Source organism: Podarcis melisellensis, assembly GCF_964234715.1.
Source record: "Podarcis melisellensis genome assembly, chromosome: 6".
Taxonomy (NCBI): domain Eukaryota; kingdom Metazoa; phylum Chordata; class Lepidosauria; order Squamata; family Lacertidae; genus Podarcis; species Podarcis melisellensis.
The window spans coordinates 43,595,912-43,616,991 of NC_138538.1; the positions used below are offsets into that span (position 1 = coordinate 43,595,912).

Consider the following 21,080-nt stretch of genomic DNA (forward strand, 5'->3'; position numbering starts at 1 on the left):
CGAACCAGAGCAGCACACAGAAACGCCATTTACCTTTCCGCTGGAGCGGTACCTATTTATCTACTTGCACTTTGAAATGCTTTCGAACTGCTAGGTTGGCAGGAGCTGGGACCGAGCAACGGGAGCTCACCCCGTCGCGGGGATTCGAACCACCAACCTTCTGATCGGCAAGCCCTAGGCTCTGTGGTTTAACCCACAGGGCCACCCGGAACCCCCTAACCTCTCACAATATCAATAAACACAAATAAATACATAAAGAACCTACCCATGTGATGCTGACACAACCCCCCCTACAATAGAACAAAATAACAATATCCCCATCTCTCTCCCCACTCCCCTTTTCCCCAACTGCAAGATATCTATGACAAAAATGTCTCTCACCAAATGTAAACAAACTGTGAAAAAGACTATGAATTGAAAGTGGAGACGATAGATGTACTGTTCCCTGTTTATCTGTCCTCTTGTAACACAACCCCCCCCCCCAATAAAAGCTAATTTTAAAAAATCATGCTGGGCACCAACAATGTTCATAGATGCTGTTGTTTTGCTCACTTCAAAACTTGGTGAAGTGATGAAAGAACATCCAACAATCAACATACTTTTAAAATGCCGCAACCTACACAGGCCTGTAATATTCTTGGATCCATAAATAAATACAGATAAAGAATGGTTGTGGGGATAAAACACAGCTTTAATAAATCATTACAAAATAGCCAGCACAACAATTTTTCTTAAGGCTTTATTCTAACATAACATGCCACAAAATTACTCTTTTCTTAATGTTGTGGTTCATGCCCCATTTAAGGGAATCCAAATGAGGAGCTCTGTTACTACAACTCCTACATCTAAGCCTCCACATGCATGCAAACTGAGATGCGGTCACATCATATTGAGATGGGAAGCTGCAGAAAGCAGAACTGGCTTTATCAGTCGCTGCTTAGTCCACTGTCTTGTCTGGTGCGATGCATCTGGACAGCAACTGCCCACAACCCAAGTTGGGCAACTCTTCAGCACTAAAATTAAAACATGTTTAGAAGATCTTCCCACAGCGCCAAACCAACTCTGCTGATCTGGGACAAGAAAAGGAACAGGCAATGACAAAGGGCATTTGCTTCCTTCCTGCAAGTGCAAATTGACTCATTCGCTGCTCAGCAACCTAAACTATGTTCAGCTACAAGATGGAGGGACTTCCAGGTCTTCTGCTAAGGCTGTTGCTGACAGGTAAGGCTCAGAGGGAGACACCCTTTCATAGCCATCAGTACAGAACACACTAGTATGGTGTTGAATTAAAAGTAATATGTTGTTTGTTTTTGTAGTTACTGTTTGAAAGCAAGAAACAAGTTTTGTTCCCATTTTTTAAATAGAGAAAACATTCATTGTCTTTTATACAGTCCCAGTGATTCACAAAATGTTAGCCAGATCATAATTCTCTTGTGGGCAGGGCTGGATTTAGGTTTGATGAGGCCCTAAGCTACTGAAGGTAATGGGGCCCTTTAGGGAAGTTTTTAATATTTAATGCTGTATTGTTTTTAACACTTGATTGGAAGCCGCCCAGAGTGGCTGGGGAAACTCAGCCAGATGGGCGGGGTATAAATAAATTATTATTATTATTATTATTATTATTATTATTATTATTATTATTATTATTATTATTATTATTATTATTTTATCAACAGCTGTCCTTTATCAACAACAAATTGTGAGGGTTTTTTGTGTTGAATATATGCTATAAGGTAATTTATGGACCTAATAGGTCTCTAAAGCCAGTCGCACATAACAAAATAGGTATTTTATAAAAGTAATTGTTGAAATGTGGAAGACAGAAGTGCCTGGCGTGCTCAGGTCCATGGGGTCACGAAGAGTCGGACACGACTAAACAACAACAACAACAAATTGTTGAAATGAAATACAATTAAGAAGTATATTAATAGTGAAATAATTATTAAGCTCTAACTGTATGTAGGTTTTATTTTATTTGTTTTTTATCTTATATTTTGGAAATGCACATCTAGGTTTTTTTTCTTTAAAAAATTTTTGAGGGCCCAAGAGAGTGGGGCCCTAAGCTATAGCTTATACATAAATCCGGCACTGCTTGTGGGAGTCGGACAGCAGGGAGACTGGTCATCACCACCTTCCTTTATGAACCAAAATAATCCCGATTATCTATTTCAGTTCATACTATAATGTCAGCGAAAGAGTCTGGACATGTAATGTGATTGAAAGGAAGGCTGTAGTGGTGCTTCAAGGAAAACAAAGGCAAAAGGTCTTCTGGTACCACAAGACTCCATTGTTGCTTTCTGCAACAGATTAACATGATAAGGGCTGCTGGTACCTCAGTGCTAGAATACATGCTTTGCATGCAGTCTCAGGATCAAGCTCTGGTCTCTCCACATGATCACCAACTACAGGGTTTTTTCTAGTCTACTTACCTAAGAGAGTAAGTCCTTAACTCTGCGGTAGAGCATAATTTGTAGGCAGAATCTGCATCTCCAGATGAATTTAATTGACTCACCTGAGAACCAGCTATGTAGCACAGCATACTTTGCATGCAGATAGTCTCCAGTTCAATCCCCAATATTTCCAGCTTGTTTTAAAAAGTTAGGCTGCAGTGGTGGGATAATAATAATAATAATAATAATAATAATAATAATAATAAATAATTATAATATTTATTTATTTATTCATTCATTCATTCATTCATACCCCACCCATCTGGCTGGGTTTCCCCAACCATTCTGGGCAGCTTACAACAAAATATTAAAAATACAATAAAACATCAAACCTTAAAAACTTGCCTAAACAGGGCTGCCTTCAGATGTCTTCTAGAAGTCAGATAGTTGTTTATTTCCTTGACATCTGATGGGAGGGCATTCCACAGGGCAAGCACCACTACTGAGAAGGCCCTCTGCCTGGTTCTCTGTAGCTTCACTTCTTGCAGTGAGGGAACCACTAGAAGGCCGTCGGAGCTGGATCTCAGTGTCCAGGCTAAACGATGGGGGTGGAGATGTTCCTTCATATATACTGGGCCGAGAGCCATTGTAGGCAGCACAGCATTGAACTAAATAGACAAATGAACGATCAACATTATTTTACAAAGTGCATTTTTACTGTTATTCTCCTAGGTCTTCTGGTGTCTGCCAATACTTTCTCACCTTCAACACATGGAATTCCATTCTTCGAAAAGTCTAGCAAGCCCGGAAGACTGGAAGAAGAGATGAAGGTGCAAGGAGAGTCCCTCAGCATAAAGGGCTTCTGTTCACAACAAAAGAAAGTCTGGTGCAAAGGAGATCTGCTGAAGGAATGTAACCCTACAGAGTCTCCTAGCCTCTCAGGCTCAGGGTGGAAATATCTGACTACTGAGCCAAACCAGAGGGTTTTACTACAGGATCTGAAAAATGGCTGTTTTTCTTTTCTCATGTCAGCTCTCCAAGTAGAAGATTCAGGGATATACTTATTTGGGATCACTGATGGCTTGAATATTGCCCCATTAAGAAAAATCAAAGTCAATGTTCGAAAAGGTAAGCACATGTAGGTAACTAGAACTAGTTCCTGTGGTAGATCAGGGATGATCAAGACACACGAGGGCGTGGGGATCACTTGATATAGCTTTTCTGGGATTGTACCATAGTGTCAAATTTAATCCCCAGCATTACAGCCTCAGCGCCTAGGACTTGCCGATCGAAAGGTCGGCGGTTCGAATCCCTGCGGCGGGGTGCGCTCCTGCTGCTCGGTCCCAGCGCCTGCCAACCTAGCAGTTCGAAAGCACCTCCGGGTGCAAGTAGATAAATAGGGACTGCTTACTAGCGGGAAAGTAAACGGCGTTTCCGTGTGCGGCTCTGGCTCGCCAGATGCAGCTTTGTCACTCTGGCCACGTGACCCGGAAGTGTCTCCGGACAGCGCTGGCCCCTGGCCTCTTGAGTGAGATGGGTGTACAACCCCAGAGTCTGTCAAGACTGGCCCGTACGGGCAGGGGTACCTTTACCTTTACCTTTATTACCCATTTAAGAAGGTAGGTTGCAGTGCTGAGAATGACCTCAAGAGAGCCACTGACAGCAAGGGTGGACATTACAGTACTGGGATAATGGGCACGTGGAAAGTCAACACTGTTTTACAAGACGTACTTTCACTGTTATTCTCCTAGGCCTTCTTGCACCTACCAATACTTTCTCACCTCCAACACCCGATGTTCCATTCCTCAAAAGCTCTAGTAAGCCAGGAAAGAGACTAGAAGTGGTGATGAAGGTGCAAGGAGAGTCCCTCAGCATAGAGGGCTTCTGCTCACCGCAATATTTGCAACAAGAGGGAGTCTGGTGCAAAGGAGATCTGCTGAAAGAATGTAACCCTACAGAGCCTTCTAGCCTCTTAGGCCGAGGATGGCAGTATCTCACTTCTGAACCAAGCCAGAAATTTGCACTACAGGATCTGGGAAATGGCTGCGCTGCTTTTTTCACAACAGCTCTCCAAGTAGAAGATTCGGGGATATACTGGTTTGGTGTTCTTGATGGCCTGAACATCACCCCTTTAAGAAAAATCAAAGTCATTGTTCAAAAAGGTGAGCACATGGAGGTAAATGGATCTAGTTCCTGTGGTAGTTCAGGACTGATCTAGATCACATGGTATAGTCCTCCTTGGAATGTAGCAGTTTAGTTTGCATATAACTGAGGTCACATTTGATTATTCTTCCAGAAATAAAAAATGCCTGTCAAGGAAAAATGCTTTCTAGCATAGCCTTTGCCCTTACTTGACATTTTTTTTTAATCTCCAAGTAGATTGTTTTTTTATTTGTGGAAGCACCCAAATATGTGATTATCCCATCTAGTTTGAATCTGCATGTGCAGGTTCCCCATCAGTAAGAGCTGCATAGAGTTTGAGATACACCACCATAGCAACACATCCACAACTGGAATAAGAAAGCAATGGCTCTTTAGTTGAGACAAATTGTAACAGCATCAGTGTTTGTAAAAGGAAGCTGCAAAGACAGTGTTTCAAAGATCAATATAGGAGGCCTGTGTTGTTTGTTAACGTATTAATTATCATGCTAATAAGGGACAATACTCTGGCTTCTCTTCAGATCGTATAAATTGTTCATTTTACTATAGAGAATAAGGGGCAAAAGAAGGCAAGTTAGCAAAACCTGAATGCACCTTGGAAGAGTTACAATAAAGACAAAAGTTTTATTTCTCTTCCTTTATTTTCAGGGCAGCAAAATTACGAGACTGTGACAGAAACCAGTGAAAATGAACAGAGGTAACATTATATTATTTTTAATTTAAAAGCAACTGGATTAGGGATTTGTGTTTGCTACAGTATCTATTCCTCCCACCCCTCTATACTGTATTGCAGTTGGGTCCAAAAAAATTATGTGAACAGAGGCAATTACAGGATTTGACTTTTCCATTCAAATAATTATATTATGGCACTCCCAGAATTTTATATCCTCTACAAAAAACCATAGTATGATTATCTGCATCTAACATGCAGTCTGCATGTGCCTTTTCTCTGCTGCACAACTGTGCTACAAAACCTTGAGCTCTTTGCATACTTCTGTCTGACTTTGAAAGCTAAACAAACTTTATTGTGTACAGTACATGTAAATGACAGTCTAACAAATATATTAGGTACCTGTTAGCAAAGCCCATAGGATGACCTTAGGCCAGTCAATATATCCCTCAGTCTAACTTACCGTAACTCACAACACTATTGTGAGGATTAAATAGGGGCAGGGGACAATTTTCACCATCTTGAGGAAAGGTGGGGTTTAAAATGTAATTAATTAATAAGCAGGTTTAACTAATGCACTATGGATTATTTCAGACTTTATCACATTGTCTTAGTCCTGGTTTCCATTGCGGTTGGCATAACAATTATTGCAGCCCTCATATTAGTTGTCACAATGCTCATCAAGAAGAAAACAAGAGGTATGATTTTCTTTTGTTTTTCATGTAGCCCAGCCATTTTAAAGATTTCATTACATGCATAACTGTAATAGCCCCTGACAGGCATCTAAATGAATGGATTGGATTTGAATACAGTATTGTGCAGTATTGTAGCATCGAAGGAGGTCAGGATTGCACACCTAAATGGCTTCATCTGGACAGACTGTGTGCTTTCATGTCAATATTTGCCTTTCTAAATGAAGGCTGAAAAGTCTCTACGATATACAAAACAGTAAGCGAATCTGAGGCTCTGCTCAACAGAAATTCGCAAGCATCAACTGACTACATCTCATCACTCCCTCTATGAGTTATGTGCTTGTGCAATGCATAAATGCACCAAGTGGCAAAACATCTGCCATTATCCCACTCTGTGGCATGCTGGGCTTTGGGTGCATGGGGGATGCACATCACCACCATCTCAAACCATTCATCCACATAGCTGTCAACGTTTTCCTTCTTTTAAGGAAAATTCTCTTATTCCAAATAGGATTCCTCACAAGAAAAGGGGAAAGTTGACAGCTATGTTCATCCAGTACAACACCTTACTTCAAGTGACTCAATAGCTTTTACACTTCCCACAGTCACCTTTTAAGCAAAAAGGTTTGACAAAACGACTTTCAACGATGCTATTTCTTCATAGCTCAGAGAAAGCCAATGCACTGGATCCATGTCGCACTGTTGGCAATCAGTAAATACAGTGGTACCTCTAGTTGCGGACTTAATCCATTTCGGGGTGCTGTTCGCACCCTGAAAAGTCCACAACTAGAGCACCTCTTCTGCGCATGTGCGCGGCGTGATTGAGCACTTCTGCATGTGCGTGAAGCACACAGATCGCCTCTGCGCATGTGGTGAACCCGGAAGTAAACACTTCTAGGTTTGCTGCATTTGTAAGCTGAAAGTCCATAACCAGAGCAGAACACAACACGAGGGATGACTGTATAAACAGAACCATCTCACATATTATGCAGAGGCAGCCAATGAATGTACATTCAACAAAGAGAAGCAACTAGTCAGTTGTCTGATGAATGTATCCCTACATTTTGCCATCTTCACATTTTTAAGGTGTACACTTACGTCTTAGTGTTCAGTTAAAAATTTAACATGTGAAGTGGCGCACAGACAGGCACATTTATATACTAAAATGAGACTCTCTTCTTAATAGCAGCAGATGACCTGAATTTTGGTGATAACCCAAACTGTAGAATAATAACATTCCAGGTAAGAGACCATTTCACAAGTTAGGAGAAAATCTGACCATGGGCAGTTTCTCCACTGTGGAAATATAGTAATCATGAGCATTATCATTTCCCATAGAAAATAAAACCACCTTCAAATACGCTTTGCTTTGCTAGATTATCACATTCAACTCAGATTTTGCAATCAGATCTATGGGGATCCTGGGCCACATTTGGCATCTGGACTACAGCTTCCACCTCTTTCTGGGGGATAAGAAAGAATCCATGTTGTCATTCCATTTCCTGAAAATATACAATTGCCCAAATATAGCATGACTCTAGACCCAGCACTAAGTTGCAAACCAGGCAGTAACCTTGACTGCGAATGCCATGTTGAAAACTTTAGTAATATACAACTATAATTCATTCTCAGTACTGGGTATTTTATATGGTCTACTATGGGAAATGCATTTAATTCAGGCTCCCTTGGCACCAACATTATGTTTTTTTCACCAAGTAAAGATGCATTTGTTTTTCCAGGCATTTAGGTGATTTTTGATACTTTTATATATGGTTTGCTGCTGGTGGGACTATTTTTAAATGCAATTATGTGTTTTTGCTTTCCTTAAAGGTTTTATTTGCTTTTAAATTGCATTGTTCACCACCCAGACACCAAGCCAATTCCTATTCCCACCCACCCTCACTCCCAGTTCAGTTACACTCACAGACTTTAGACCAGGGCAGAGATGCCATGGGTATTCTACAGATTTAACTATGTCCCCCTCCCACTTAGTGGAAATGTGATTATAGGATTATTCTATTAACCATTTTCAGCTTAAATGCCTATACTGCTGGGCTATAAACGTATTACTACAAAAATTACTATTTATCTTAGCAGTAGTTCAGTTTGTCTTATTTGAAAGAAGTCTGTCAGAGCCAGTTTGTATTTACACATTTTAAAAAAGATAGAAACCCTTAACAGATGCAAACATAATACCAAAAATGGGAATCTGGTCTTGGAGGTGAAATAAGGCTGGCATTTAGGAGTCTATTTCCAAAAAACCAAGCCTTTTTGTTTCTTATCCATGCTCAGATACATGAAAGCACTGCTACCGACAATCCTTTGGACAAAGAAACAAACGCGGTATACGCCATATTGAAGAAGCCAATGACAGAGGATGTGACATATGTTAACATGAAGTTCCCACTAAGGTCAAGTTTCAACAAAAACCCCAGTGAGCTTTCCTCTCCAGGAGAGTGCTCTCCTGGTGTGATCTCTTCAGGATCTGTGAAGTATGCAAATATCATCTTTGGTTCACAGGTTCCACATACCAAGGACTAAAGACAAACTAGATGTATAAATTCTAGATCTCCAATTGTGAAATTCAATTCTGAAACAAAGGTGGAAGCTGCATTTGGCTGAGAATTAAAATTAAAAGCTATTTTCCAAATGCCTCTTTAACTTCTTAGGAATGTTGAACTAATATTCATTATTGTAAGACCCGATAGTGGACCTGCTACCAGCTTTTAGATCAGCCTGTCCGGAACTTGTATGCATATCAGTTCTCATGGGCAGGTACTCCCATGAAAGTAGCTTTGACCCTGTGAGATGGAGACACATTTGCTTGAACCAGTCTGTGCACAGGAAAGCAGCCACCATCTCTAGCAGTGAATAGCATGGATGCAAAAATCAAGCTACAGTGGTAACTCGGGTTACAAACACTTCAGGTTACAAACTCTGCTAACCCGGAAGCAGTTGCTCCGGATTGCAAACTTTGCCCCAGGATGAGAACGGAAATCACACAGCAGCGGCATGGCGCCATTAGCAAAAGCACGCCTAAGGTTAAGAACAGTTTCAGTTTAAGAACAATTTGGGGTTAAGAATGGACCTCCGGAATGAATTAAGTTCGTAACCCAAGGTACCACTGTAATGTGCTTTTGCTTTCTCATCATACCAGGCTCCCAAGCCCAGTTCTCATTCATGTTATGGATGGTTTAAAATCCTGTTGTTAAAAATGTAACAGGAGTTATAGCATGTAGTGCATGTATGGATAAGTGCTCTTTGTATAAGAAAGCATTGGACCATTTTTTCTCAACAATTGGACAACAGCTTACAAACCTGGGAAGGGACAGGAGATATTCTAGTTAAATGGTTGTACTTAGCTTCTAAGTTGTGAACATCTAAGGTCAAACCTAATCAAAGCACATTCTGTATATTTAAACACACAAGCATCCTTTTTTCACTTGGGGGAAGAAGAGTAAACAGGTCCAGTTTTATCTCCAACACTGGAAGTATTTGAAGATGTTAACAACACTTGTGAAGAGCCATGGGGAGACCCATGGCAGGGAATTTTAGTACCCTGTACCCTAATACCATTATTATTGTTGTTGTTGTTGTTGCTGTTGTTAATTGTTTTGCTAAGCTCAAGTTGCATCCCCACCACGCCCTTTGAACATGACAAAGGAAGCTTTGTGCTTAACAATACAGAACTTACCTCTGCTGCAACTACTTTGGCCCTAAGCAATAACTGTTGGGCAAATGCCCAAATAACCTTTTATCTTATACTTAAAAGTGTAGTAAATATAGTAGTCTAGTGCTTTATGTTGATTGAATTACATGAGAAAACATACAAAGGCATTAAGGTCTCCTCAAATACTTTTCTACTCCTCTTTTTTGGTCACAGCTGATTTTTGGGTGGGCTGGTGCCCCATAGAATGAGGGAAATGGTTGCATGGGTCACATCTAAAATCCATGCTGCAGTTAGAGCATCAGCCAGCCTTTGCCTCCAGACATGGTTCCCCCCCCCCCCCGAGTGGTGTGAAACGGTTCATGATCCAACAGAACTTGTTGGAAAAGTGATGTAGTTCATAAATACCAGCTTTCAGGTGTGTTCAGTTTTTTTAACCAGGCAATTCAAGTTGCTACTTAGACGACTACAGCTGCACTGACTATACCATGGACCAACTCCTTGTGGGCTTTTCATGCTGAAAGATAACAAATTAGTTAACTGATTTTTATCTGTCACTGCAGAATTCACACAAATAGCCAGATTATGGAGTGTTTATTTTTTATGGGGAGGTAGTTATTTCATACTACGGCTACCCTAGAGGCATCTTTATCTCCAACCCCGGCAGTTCCAGCAGTTGTTGTTCTCAGGAGGCACATCCTTGCCACAGGAAAGTGACAGAGATATATAAAGCTCCCTATTTGCATGAGCTTCCAGTGTTAATGTCAATGAAAGAAGTTTCACTTCTCACAACTACTGATGCAAAATTGCTTGGCAATCAGGTACACTCCAGATATACTCCAGACAATGTGCACAACCGTTTATTCAGGCAAATCCAGCTGGCTCTTATTGAAAGACAAGAGAAAGAGTTAACATTTGAAAAGACACAGGTCCTCTTTGATTCCCCAGCCTCTCAATGGGTCTTTAGTCTTCTCCATCTTATGGTTACCAATACTAAAGAAAGGTCGCCTTCTAGCATTATTCCACATAGGAAAGGAACTCAGCTTTCCTCTTTATTTGAAGGCACTCGCTTCAGTGCAGCCTGAAGAGACTTCTTCAAGATTGTTCTGTTGAGGTCCAAGGCACCGGATAAGCGATGCTGATGGGCCAATGTAATCTAAAAAGGAGGACAAAATGTAGCTGCTTAGCGCATGCTGGTAAAAACTCATAACCCTTTTGCTACATTTATGCAGGTTGATCCCACTCTCATGACCTGCCCCAGTTGCCTAGATTGTCTACAGTAAACACACAAGTTGGAAGGACAAGAGAGGATTTTGCAAGCCCTTATGGTGGCTTAAGAGACTTAGACTTTGAGCATGGAAGAATGGACAATCACTATCTATTCCACAATGGTCTGAGGACCTCACTACTCTGGCAACATTCAAACATATTTCATATAGGCATCGATTTCATGTGGATAGCTACTGCACATCTGGAGGGTTTATATAAACTTGTACCTTTAATTTCAGATTGGTATACTGACTGTGGTCTATGATTATTTGCATATCATTGAACTCAAAGCATGTTAATTGACCAAACCCAACATGGATATTCCCATCGTGCATTAATAAAAAGAAAGTCACACCTTGTGGTGCCATACTCTCTAAGAACCTGGGAGTGGGGATTGCTATTTTGCTACTATATCTTAGCACCAAAATTATCTATCTGTCTTACCATACCAGCTTTTTCAACCAGGTTTTCTACTCAGCAAAGAAAACATATGGAGGATCGCCCACCCTTCTCTCTGCCCCAACCCCCGTCACCACCCTGCCCACATACAGTAAAATAGCCATACTTTTCACGCAGAGAAACATATAATAATACTGTAAAACTAATTCTTGTAAACTCAGCCTAATGCCCAAACTTCATTATCAGGCTGAAGGAGCATCTGTGTTCTGCTATAGGAATAGAGGCTGCTCAGCACTTCTAATAATTAGGTTCACAATCTCAAGAGGAAATTCAAATGTATGCTGGAAGGTAAGTGAAAGAAACACTACAGTACACACTATCGCAATAGAATAGGAAAGCTCCATAGAAATATTTAAGAAAGCAAGCTGCCATTTTTCATTTCTTTTCAAGCGCCTGTTGCAAGTAACTCACACTGCTTTGGTATTTCGTCAACACTGTCAGAACCAGATTTGCATAATACATTGATGTGGCAAATTCTTGAGCCATCTGGCAAAGATTCAAGACCAACATGTTGAAGAGCTCAGTGGATAACACTACCTGAAAAGTGAAGAAGATAAACAAGGGGGAAGGGGTGAGAGAGGCAGCCTAAATATTAATTGCCCTTACGTACATTTTAGTTGTTCAGATAGACTCGGTGCAAGCCATACTGGACAAGAATGAATTAGCACTAGGACAGTAAAATGTTGCTCAGACAGAGGCTTCCTTAGACACTAAAAGAAACTAGTATCACAACTAGCTTTGCACTACAGTTTGAGATGCTGGCATTTACTTCAATCATATTCAGCAAAAGTGCACACCATGCTGTCAAGACAAAGGACAAAAGTGCAGGCAGCAGAGAAATGGCAAAATGCTAGTTTGGAGAGAACAGATTCTAGTCTCTATTGCTACCCAGCTAGTAAACTCTATATGGAAGCACAGGAAGACTTATATTCATAGTCACCTGTCTTCCCAGCAAAGAATGCACAGCTACGAGGATATCTTCTGACCACGGCATTTCTATAATATGGCTGCAAAGAAAGGCAGAGAAGGGAGAAAGATAACAAAATTATATGAGGGGTAGTCTTTATGCCACTCACTAAGGTTATTCCCTGACTCAAGAATATGTTAATTGTCATGTGGTTAATAACAATATTGCAGTACTGAAAAGATTTCAGGTCTCTTCTGTGGAGCAGTGGTTAGAGAAGATGTGTAACATTAGGGCTGCAACCTTTGATTAATGGATAAAAAACAGCTCAAGGGCATCTCTAATTAAATGAACAACAAACTTTTAATAAAAGTTATTTTTAATGTAAGTAATGAAAACTGCAGATGGCAGGCAGCATCTTAGGTGCACCACCTTAACTTTCGCAAAGGACAGAAATGCCTCTAAGATTGCTCCTACTGTGACATGCATGTACCATCTAACAAACAAAAGTACAGTGGTACCTCGGTGTCAGGGAACTGCCATCTAAAGAGCCGGGGGCGCAAAGGCTCACTGAGGTTGAGAGAGGAGTAGCAGCGGAAGAGGGAACCAGTAGAGGGCGAGCAAGAACTCCAAGGGAAAGTGAGTCGGAGGGATGGCTCAGAGACGCTTCCAGCGAAAACAGTGGGGAGGTCTCAGGACCTCCTATAGGGACACCCACACCTCGCCGGAAACTGTCACGCCGAGAGGCCAGACGACGTGTTTCCGTTAAAGAGCTTTTATGTTGGAAACGATTCCGAAAGCAGCCACTTTCGGATTCTACTAGTGATTGACGCAGCCATGCTGGAGGGGCTCCGTCACAGGCAGAGGTTTGAAAACCTGATCAAACTCTGAGGGACTTGCATTTTACGCACAAGCAGCTCATCGTCCCATCACAGCAATCCGAAAGTCACCGAAAGCCAGCTTGTGCAGGGAGAAGCATCATGAGCAACCCAGCCGGAACCGGAGGAGCAGGAGCAGCTGGAGGGGGTCCAAGCCTGGAAGAAAGGTACAGGGCGTTGGAGATCCAGTTGGCGCTGCAAACGGCGAGGCTTGAGGAGAGGAGGGCTCAGGATGCAGAAAAGGGAAAGGAGAAAACCACCCCGCTCGCCAGAAAGGTGCCAGGATTGGTGCAGAAATTCGGGGGGGATCCCAGGAACTATCATGCCTTTAGAACAGAGATGCAATACGCTCTAAACTTGCAGTTTGATGACTTCCCCGACGAGGAATCGCGAGTGGCTTTTGTGATTGGCCATCTCGAATCCGGGGCGAAGGATTGGGTTAGACCCCTGATGGCAGCGAATAATGAGATCCTAAAGGACACGAGGAAGTTTTTTCGTGCCATGGACCTGATGTTTTCCAGCGATATTGAGCAGGGGGTGGTGCGAAGGCAGTTAATGGCTTGCCAGCAAGGAAGCAGATCTGTCCGTGAGTACTGGACTGAGTTTACTATGCTGATTCATAAATTGGGGTGGGACCTATCGGCGGAGCCCATCCAAATGCTTTTCGAAGAGGGGCTTTCTTCAACCGTCAAAGATGAGCTTTCCCGGGGGCCCAGGGCGGAGTCTATGGATCAGTTAACCAAATCTGCGCTGTGCATAGGAGCGCGCCAGGAGGCGAGGGCTTTGGAAAAGCGGGAAGGGAAAGGAGACCGTTGGAGGGAGTTCCGCATTCCAGACATTCCAGAGCCACCTTTCCCGCCGGCAGAGCCGATGGAAGTTGGAACAGCGCGGGCGCGCGCAGTTTCAAATCCCAGTGAAGGGCGGAAGAAGGAGGGAAGGAGCGCCAAGAGATGTTATCTCTGCCAACAGCCAGGGCACTTTGCCAGAGTCTGCCCACAAAGAAAGGAATGGCAAGGGATGGCAGGAGCTGTTGGGGGAAAGGAAGAGGAAGGCAAGGAGCAAGTAAAAGCCAACGCCTGGCTGCCACCGTCGGGGCACAGCAGCCAGGCCAAAGAGCAGTGAAAGTGCCCATGCCGGAACCTCCCAGACCCGCTTTAGTGATAGAGGTGTTACTAGAACTGCCAAACGGACACCCACTAAAGATCAAGGCGCTTTTGGATTCAGGCAGCTCCTGTAATTTCATGAGTAAGGAGTTTGCAGCTGAGCACCAGATACAGACCATCCCTTTAAGTAACCCCTTGCAGGTGACTACGATTGACGGCAGAGAGCTGTTGGGGGGAGAAGTTAGCCAACAGACTGTCCCGATGATAATGAGGGTGGCAAGGCACACCGAACAGATAGCGTTTAATGTGGCCATCCTGGGAGGAGCGCCCATCATTTTGGGGATGAGCTGGCTGGCGCTACACGATCCGCTAGTGGGCTGGCATCAGAGGGTGGTCTCCTTTGGGTCAGCGCATTGCCTAGAACACTGCAAGGAGGGGAAGGTTTCGGGAGGAGACAGAGTCACCCTAGCCGGGATGGAAGTAATGGACAAAGGGAAGGTGCCCCCGCAATACGCAGATCTGAGCAACGTATTCAGCGAAAGGGAAGCAGACAAACTGCCACCGCATAGACCCTTTGACTGTCAAATCAACCTACTCCCTGGGGCCCAACTCCCAGTAGGCAAGCTGTACGCCATGTCAGACAGGGAGATGCAGGAGCTGAGGGAGTTCATTGACAAAAACCTGAAGCGAGGTTTCATCAGAGAGTCCCGAGCGGTGGGGGGCAGCCCAGTGTTTTTTGTGGACAAAAAGAACACAGACAAACCGAGACTGGTGTGTGACTTTAGGGCCCTCAATGCAGTGTCGGAGCCCCTGGCTTTCCCTATGCCCCGAATTGATGACATTTTGACCAGAGTAAGGAAGGGAAAGATTTTTACAAAGCTGGACCTGCGGGGGGCGTACAATCTGATACGCATAAGGAAGGGAGATGAATGGAAGACCACCATGTTTACCCCTTTGGGAGCCTTTGAATACCTCGTTATGCCCTTCGGTCTACAAGGGGGCTCCGCGTGTTTTCAAGCTTTTATAAACCACGTTCTGGGACCTTTGCTCTACAAGAATTGTGTGGCCTTTTTAGACGACGTGTTGGTGTATTCGGAAGATGAGGAACAGCATGTGAGGGACGTTCGAGAAGTGTTGGGCAGGCTGCAAGCCAACCAGCTGTGGGTGAAACTGGAGAAGTGCCAGTTTCATACCAAGGAGGTGGAATTCCTGGGGTACCGCTTGTCAGACAAGGGATTGGCCATGGATCCAGGCAAGGTCCAAGCGGTACTGGAATGGAAGACACCGAAGACCAAGAAGGACGTGCAAAGATTCTTGGGGATTGGGAACTTTTATCGGAAGTTCATCAAGAACTTTGCCCACTTGACGGCGCCCATCACCGACTGCCTCAGCAGCAAGAAGAAATTTGTTTGGACGGTAGAGGCGGATCGAGCCTTTGAAGAACTGAAAAGGGCTTTCGCCTCGGAAGAACAACTTCTGCATGTGGATTTACGAAAACCCATGAGAGTGGAAACCGATGCATCCGACCGGGCGGTAGGGGCGGTCCTTCTTCAACCGGGGAGGAGTGCGTCGGAGTGGAGACCGTGTGCCTTCTTCTCGCGGAAGCTGAATAAATCCGAGAGGAATTACACGGTGTATGACAGGGAACTACTTGCCATTCACGAAGCATTCCGGAGGTGGAGACATTTATTAATTGGGGCACAACACAAGGTGCAAGTGTGCACCGACCACAAGAATTTAGAGTATTGGAGAACAGCTCGAGTGCTCAACCAACGACAAGTGAGATGGGCACAGGAATTCTCCAAATTCAACTTTGAAATTTGTTATGTGCCAGGCCCAGAAAACGTCAGGGCGGACGCGCTCTCACGCAAACCAGAGTATTGGGAAGGGGAGGGGGTGATCGAAGAGAGACATGTCATCCCTGAGGACCGCTGGGTGTGTGGGGCGGCGCTGGTGGGGCAACGAGAACTGGTAGAGGAAACGGAAAATGATGAATATGCCCAGGATAAGCTCAGAGGTCTCAGGGGGGAGGGCGAGAGCCCCGGAGGTTTTGAGGAAAGAAATGGGGCATTGTATTACAAAGGGGCACTGTATATACCCGAAGGTGAATTGAGGGGGAGAGTACTCAAGCAGTTGCATGATAGCCCCACGGCGGGACATTTTGGACAACACAAGACCATGTGGTTGGTTACCAGGGAATTTTGGTGGCCTAAGGTGAGGGAAGATGTAAGGGAGTATGTAAGAGGGTGTGACCAATGTCAGCGAGCCAAAGGGGAAAGAAGGGCGCCGGCAGGGTTATTAGAACCATTACCCACACCAGAACGGCCTTGGGAAGCGATATCAATAGATTTTATGACGGATCTGCCAAAGTCCAAGGGGAAAACAGCCATCATGGTAGTAGTAGACCTGTTAACTAAGATGTGCCACTTTGTAGCATGCTCACATGCAGTCACAGCGGAAGAAACAGCGAAGTTGTTTGTAGAACACATCTTTAGGTTGCACGGGGCTCCCTTGAGGGTGATCTCAGATCGCGGCAAACAATTTACTTCCAGGTTCTGGAGGAAGCTCATGAGCTTGCTGCACGTGGAAGTCAATTTTTCAACTGCCCGGCACCCTGAAACCAACGGGCAGGCGGAAAGAGCAAATGGCATTCTTCAACAATATCTGAGGTGTTATGTCAATGACAGAGAGAACGATTGGGTCGAAAAGTTGGCGTTGGCAGAATTTGCCTACAATAATGCGGAGAATGTGTCCACAGGGATGAGTCCCTTTTTGGCTAATTACGGGTGTCACCCCAGGGCATTTCCAGGGGAAGGAGGGGAGAGATGGAGCGTCCCCGCGGCTGAACATTTTGTAGAAGAGATGGAAGCGATCCATCATCAGCTCCAGCTCAACTTAGAAAGGGCTAAGGCACAATATAAGAAGCAGGCAGACAAGAACAGAAGGGAAGGTGAAACCATAAGGGTGGGGGATCAAGTGTGGTTGTCAACCCGAGGGTTGCCGTTCAAAGGGGGTTGTAAGAAATTGAGGCCCAGAAGATTGGGACCCTTTGAGGTCATTCAGCAGGTCAACCCGGTAGCTTTCAAACTCCGATTACCCAACCACATGAAATTGCACCCAGTGTTCCACAGGTCGTTACTGTCACCATACAGGGGGGGACGTGAAGGGGAGTACGTCAGGGGACCAGCCTTGGAAGAGAGGGAACGCCGCAACCATGTAGCGGAAATCCTCGATTCCAGGTGGAAGGGAAATCAGGTGGAGTATTTGGTGGCGTGGGAAGGGGAACCGGAGTCAGAAAACACCTGGGTGAATGCAGAGGAAGTCAATGACGAGGTTTTAACAGAAACGTTCCACCAAAGGTTCCCGAGGAAACCTCAGCCGATAGCAAGGTTTAGGAGGGAGTATTTCGGCACCACCGATGAGGAAGAGGAAATGGAAGGGTTCGCGGAGTCGGAGTTGGAAGAGGGAGTGGACTCCGATGACGAAGATTACCGAGAGAGTAGGAACAGCAACAAGTGGAGGGAAGTGTTCGCGACGTCGGAAGACGAAGGAGGTTCTTTCAGGGGTTTTACCTCCTCACCGCCAGTAGGGGAGGAGACGGGAGGGGGTGAAGGGGGCCCTGGAGGGGAGGTGGATGTCAGGGAACTGCCATCTAAAGAGCCGGGGGCGCAAAGGCTCACTGAGGTTGAGAGAGGAGTAGCAGCGGAAGAGGGAACCAGTAGAGGGCGAGCAAGAACTCCAAGGGAAAGTGAGTCGGAGGGATGGCTCAGAGACGCTTCCAGCGAAAACAGTGGGGAGGTCTCAGGACCTCCTATAGGGACACCCACACCTCGCCGGAAACTGTCACGCCGAGAGGCCAGACGACGTGTTTCCGTTAAAGAGCTTTTATGTTGGAAACGATTCCGAAAGCAGCCACTTTCGGATTCTACTAGTGATTGACGCAGCCATGCTGGAGGGGCTCCGTCACAGGCAGAGGTTTGAAAACCTGATCAAACTCTGAGGGACTTGCATTTTACGCACAAGCAGCTCATCGTCCCATCACACTCGGGTTACAGACTCCGCTAACCCAGAAATAGTACTTCGGGTTAAGAACTTTGCTTCAGGATGAGAACAGAAATCGTGCAGCGGCAGTGGGAGGCCCCATTAGCTAAAGTGGTACCTCAGGTTAAGAACAGTTTCAGGTTAAGAATGGACCTCTGGAACGAATTAAGTTCTTAACCCGAGGTACCACTGTATACTTCTCCCCTGCTCAACTATTATTTTAGTCATATGCAAATTTATGACTATTCATTGATTTTAAAACATCTTATTAATCAACTCAGGTTTCTTTAATCTTAGTCCTAGAAAGCATATAAAAGTAAAAGGTCCACAGGGAAGACACAGGGTGGCCCACCAGATGTTGGACTACAACTCCCATCATTTGTGGCTGCTGGCCATGCTAGCTGGGGCTGATGGGAGTTGGAGTCCAACAAATTCTTCTGTTTTAGTCAATTCTTTTGAATAGGAGTAAGAAAACTTGTGACTGTTATTTATTCATTGTCATATGTGTGATAGTATGGAGGGACTTTATAATGAAAAAGCAGAAATAAAAAAAGAGATTGTGTGACATGCAGCAAGTGCTTAGGTTTGCAATGTTGCTCTGCAACTTATGTTCATTAGTTAGACACAGAAACTTCCCCAGTATATAGTTTCATATATTGGAAGGTAGCAACTGAGAATTCTAGAAGACCTTGACACTCATTCCCGTCATTGGAAATCAAATCCTCTTTCATGCAATTCCTATATTACATTTCATTTTACACTAGGAGAATTTACCTGAATACCAGCCTCACATACTCAGGCTCCAAACACTCCTCAATTAGTTTGCACACCAGCTTCATCTGCTCAAGGCCTTCAAAAGCAAAGATACCAAAAATTTGCATTTTATATATTTTTAAGGGGCTAATGAGAACTTTGTTTTCAGAAATCTGATGATTTAGCTAAATTGTGGACATTCTTATCTGCTCATTTCTTAAATGCCAGAGGCTGGTGATTCACAAGTGTCTTGTACTTTACTGCCAGTAGTTCTGGTTCTTAAAAAAGTAAAATAAATGTAGTGCCAGCCTGCCTAGAACCTGTGGGTCGCAAGCAGTAAGATGTAAAAGCAGGTCAATTCTCTCCCTCCAGCCCTTTCCATCTGATACTCAACATTCTGTATCTCCTGGAGCCTGCTCAGCCCTCAATAGGCTCTTGAGCCCTGCACCCCTTTTCATGTTCTGTTTACCAGAACATGTCAGTACCACCCTGCTTCTTAGAGGTCCCATTTTCCTCTCTAATCATGCCACCGCTCAACCACTTGAGATTTCTATTAGAGAAAAGGATTTATGCCACCTCTACAAACAGAAGCTCAGGTAAAATAAGCTCACCTTTCGCTGGAGCCTGTATAACTGAAGAAATCAAGGTACAACAGACTGGGCGAGAATATTTGGAGCAGAACATCATCAGGGCAGTTGTGAGAGGCCAGGAAGGCGGCTCAGTCAATGAGAGAACCTACAGACCAGAAGCAGCAGGGAGATAATACTGTTGGATCAGCAGCAACCTTGCATACAGAGGCAGCTATAATTCTGTTTTAACAAAGAGTGAAAAAGGCTGATGGGGAAAACAGACAACCTTCTTCAGGTTGTTTTGCATTCAAAATTGGATGGCAACATGTCATATGAGATGAGAAACTCAAAATGCAAAACACATCTACAGGAGCTGTGTTTCCGCTATTCCACTGAAGGATAGAGAACTCAAGTTATGGATAATAGGTATAACTAGTGATCATTGTCCCATCACCTACAGATCAATAGCACCCAGGCAGTCACCATGCCTTGCCACAAGGGTGGGCCAGCCCTGGTAGCACCAAAAATAACTGCAATCCTCTAGCTATTGATATTTGCGAATAGAATGCCTCACTGGTCTATAGCAATCTCCGGTACTGCACTCAGCTCAAAGTAGTTTCAGTAACGCTCATATCCTCATAGGAAACTATGGCATCTGCACTCGGAGTAGCATAAAGCATAATATTTCAGGGTGGTTGCCACTCATTAAAAAATGAAAACTATGTTTGTAAGCCCCAATTTTGGTATAATATTGTTATGGTTTTTTGCCAAATAATTTCACTTGGGAGTGCAGTCCTAGCTCCCCAAAGTTAAAGGATGGGGAAAGGAGTTAGGATGGCGCATAGTCACCTTTCTACAGGCCACTCTGGGGGCTCTGTGCTAGTGGGTAAAAGGCTACTGTCAACAAAAAGCCCCCAAAGGGGACTTTTCAGCATGGAGCACTGACAGCTTTGGATCCACAGGATGCAGGTCCCTGCAGAGCTGTGCCAGCTCTAGACAACATAAGCAGTAGGCTTCTAATGTGATCGTAACAGTGAATCTGCCATGCCACTCCATCCTGCTTCTCCCAACTGTAGGGTAGGTTTGCTTTGCGCCTTACTTACTAAATGAACTGCTCTTTTTAAAACACAGAATATGGCAGCAACAACAACAACACAGTCGTACCTTGGCTCCTGAACACCTTGGGAGTGGAACATTCCGGCTCCTGAACAATCAATAACCAGAAGTGAGTGTTTTGGTTTTCGAATGTTCTTTTGGAAGCCGAGGTCCGACAGGGCTTCCAGTTGGCTGCAAGAGCTTCCTCCAGCCAATCTGAAGCCATGCTTTGGAAGTCGAATGTTTCAGAAGTTGAACAGACTTCTGGAACAGATTCTGTTCAACTTCTAGGGTATGACTGTAATAATAATTTATTATTTACAACCCGCCTATCTGACTGGGTTTCCCCAGCCACTCTGGGCGGCTCCCAACCGAATTAAAAAGACAATAAAACATCAGACATTAAAAACTTACCTAAACAGAGACACAC

At 44.2% G+C, this 21,080-nt stretch overlaps 2 protein-coding genes across 7 annotated transcripts in view; one reads left to right on the forward strand and one right to left on the reverse strand.

The window, feature by feature from the left end:
• LOC309372235 (uncharacterized protein) lies at window positions 1–11,202 on the forward strand. Of its 4 annotated transcripts, XM_081915602.1 has the most exons (8): window positions 1–1,221; window positions 3,123–3,518; window positions 4,142–4,552; window positions 5,199–5,247; window positions 5,815–5,918; window positions 7,099–7,154; window positions 8,205–8,323; window positions 10,812–11,202. In XM_081915602.1, exons 1-8 carry the CDS (start codon window positions 1,164–1,166, stop codon window positions 10,828–10,830), a joined length of 1,212 nt encoding a protein of 403 aa, XP_081771728.1. In that variant the 5' UTR covers window positions 1–1,163; the 3' UTR covers window positions 10,831–11,202. The 4 variants fall into 4 exon arrangements, with proteins under 4 accessions (XP_081771728.1, XP_081771727.1, XP_081771729.1 ...); XM_081915601.1 differs by lacking the exon at window positions 10,812–11,202 and having other exon boundaries at window positions 4–1,221; window positions 7,102–7,154; window positions 8,205–8,562; XM_081915600.1 differs by lacking the exon at window positions 10,812–11,202 and having other exon boundaries at window positions 5–1,221; window positions 8,205–8,562.
• FANCE (FA complementation group E) overlaps window positions 9,251–21,080 on the reverse strand; it is an 18,902-nt gene continuing 7,072 nt past the window's right edge. For all 3 annotated transcript variants that reach the window (XM_081915585.1, XM_081915584.1, XM_081915586.1), the window contains 5 exons: window positions 19,598–19,721; window positions 19,008–19,083; window positions 12,248–12,314; window positions 11,719–11,844; window positions 9,251–10,735 (listed from right to left, as the gene is read on the reverse strand). In XM_081915585.1, coding sequence (XP_081771711.1) covers window positions 10,619–10,735; window positions 11,719–11,844; window positions 12,248–12,314; window positions 19,008–19,083; window positions 19,598–19,721 — 510 coding nt within the window. In that variant the 3' untranslated portion in view covers window positions 9,251–10,618. The remainder of the gene's footprint in view (window positions 10,736–11,718; window positions 11,845–12,247; window positions 12,315–19,007; window positions 19,084–19,597; window positions 19,722–21,080) is intronic.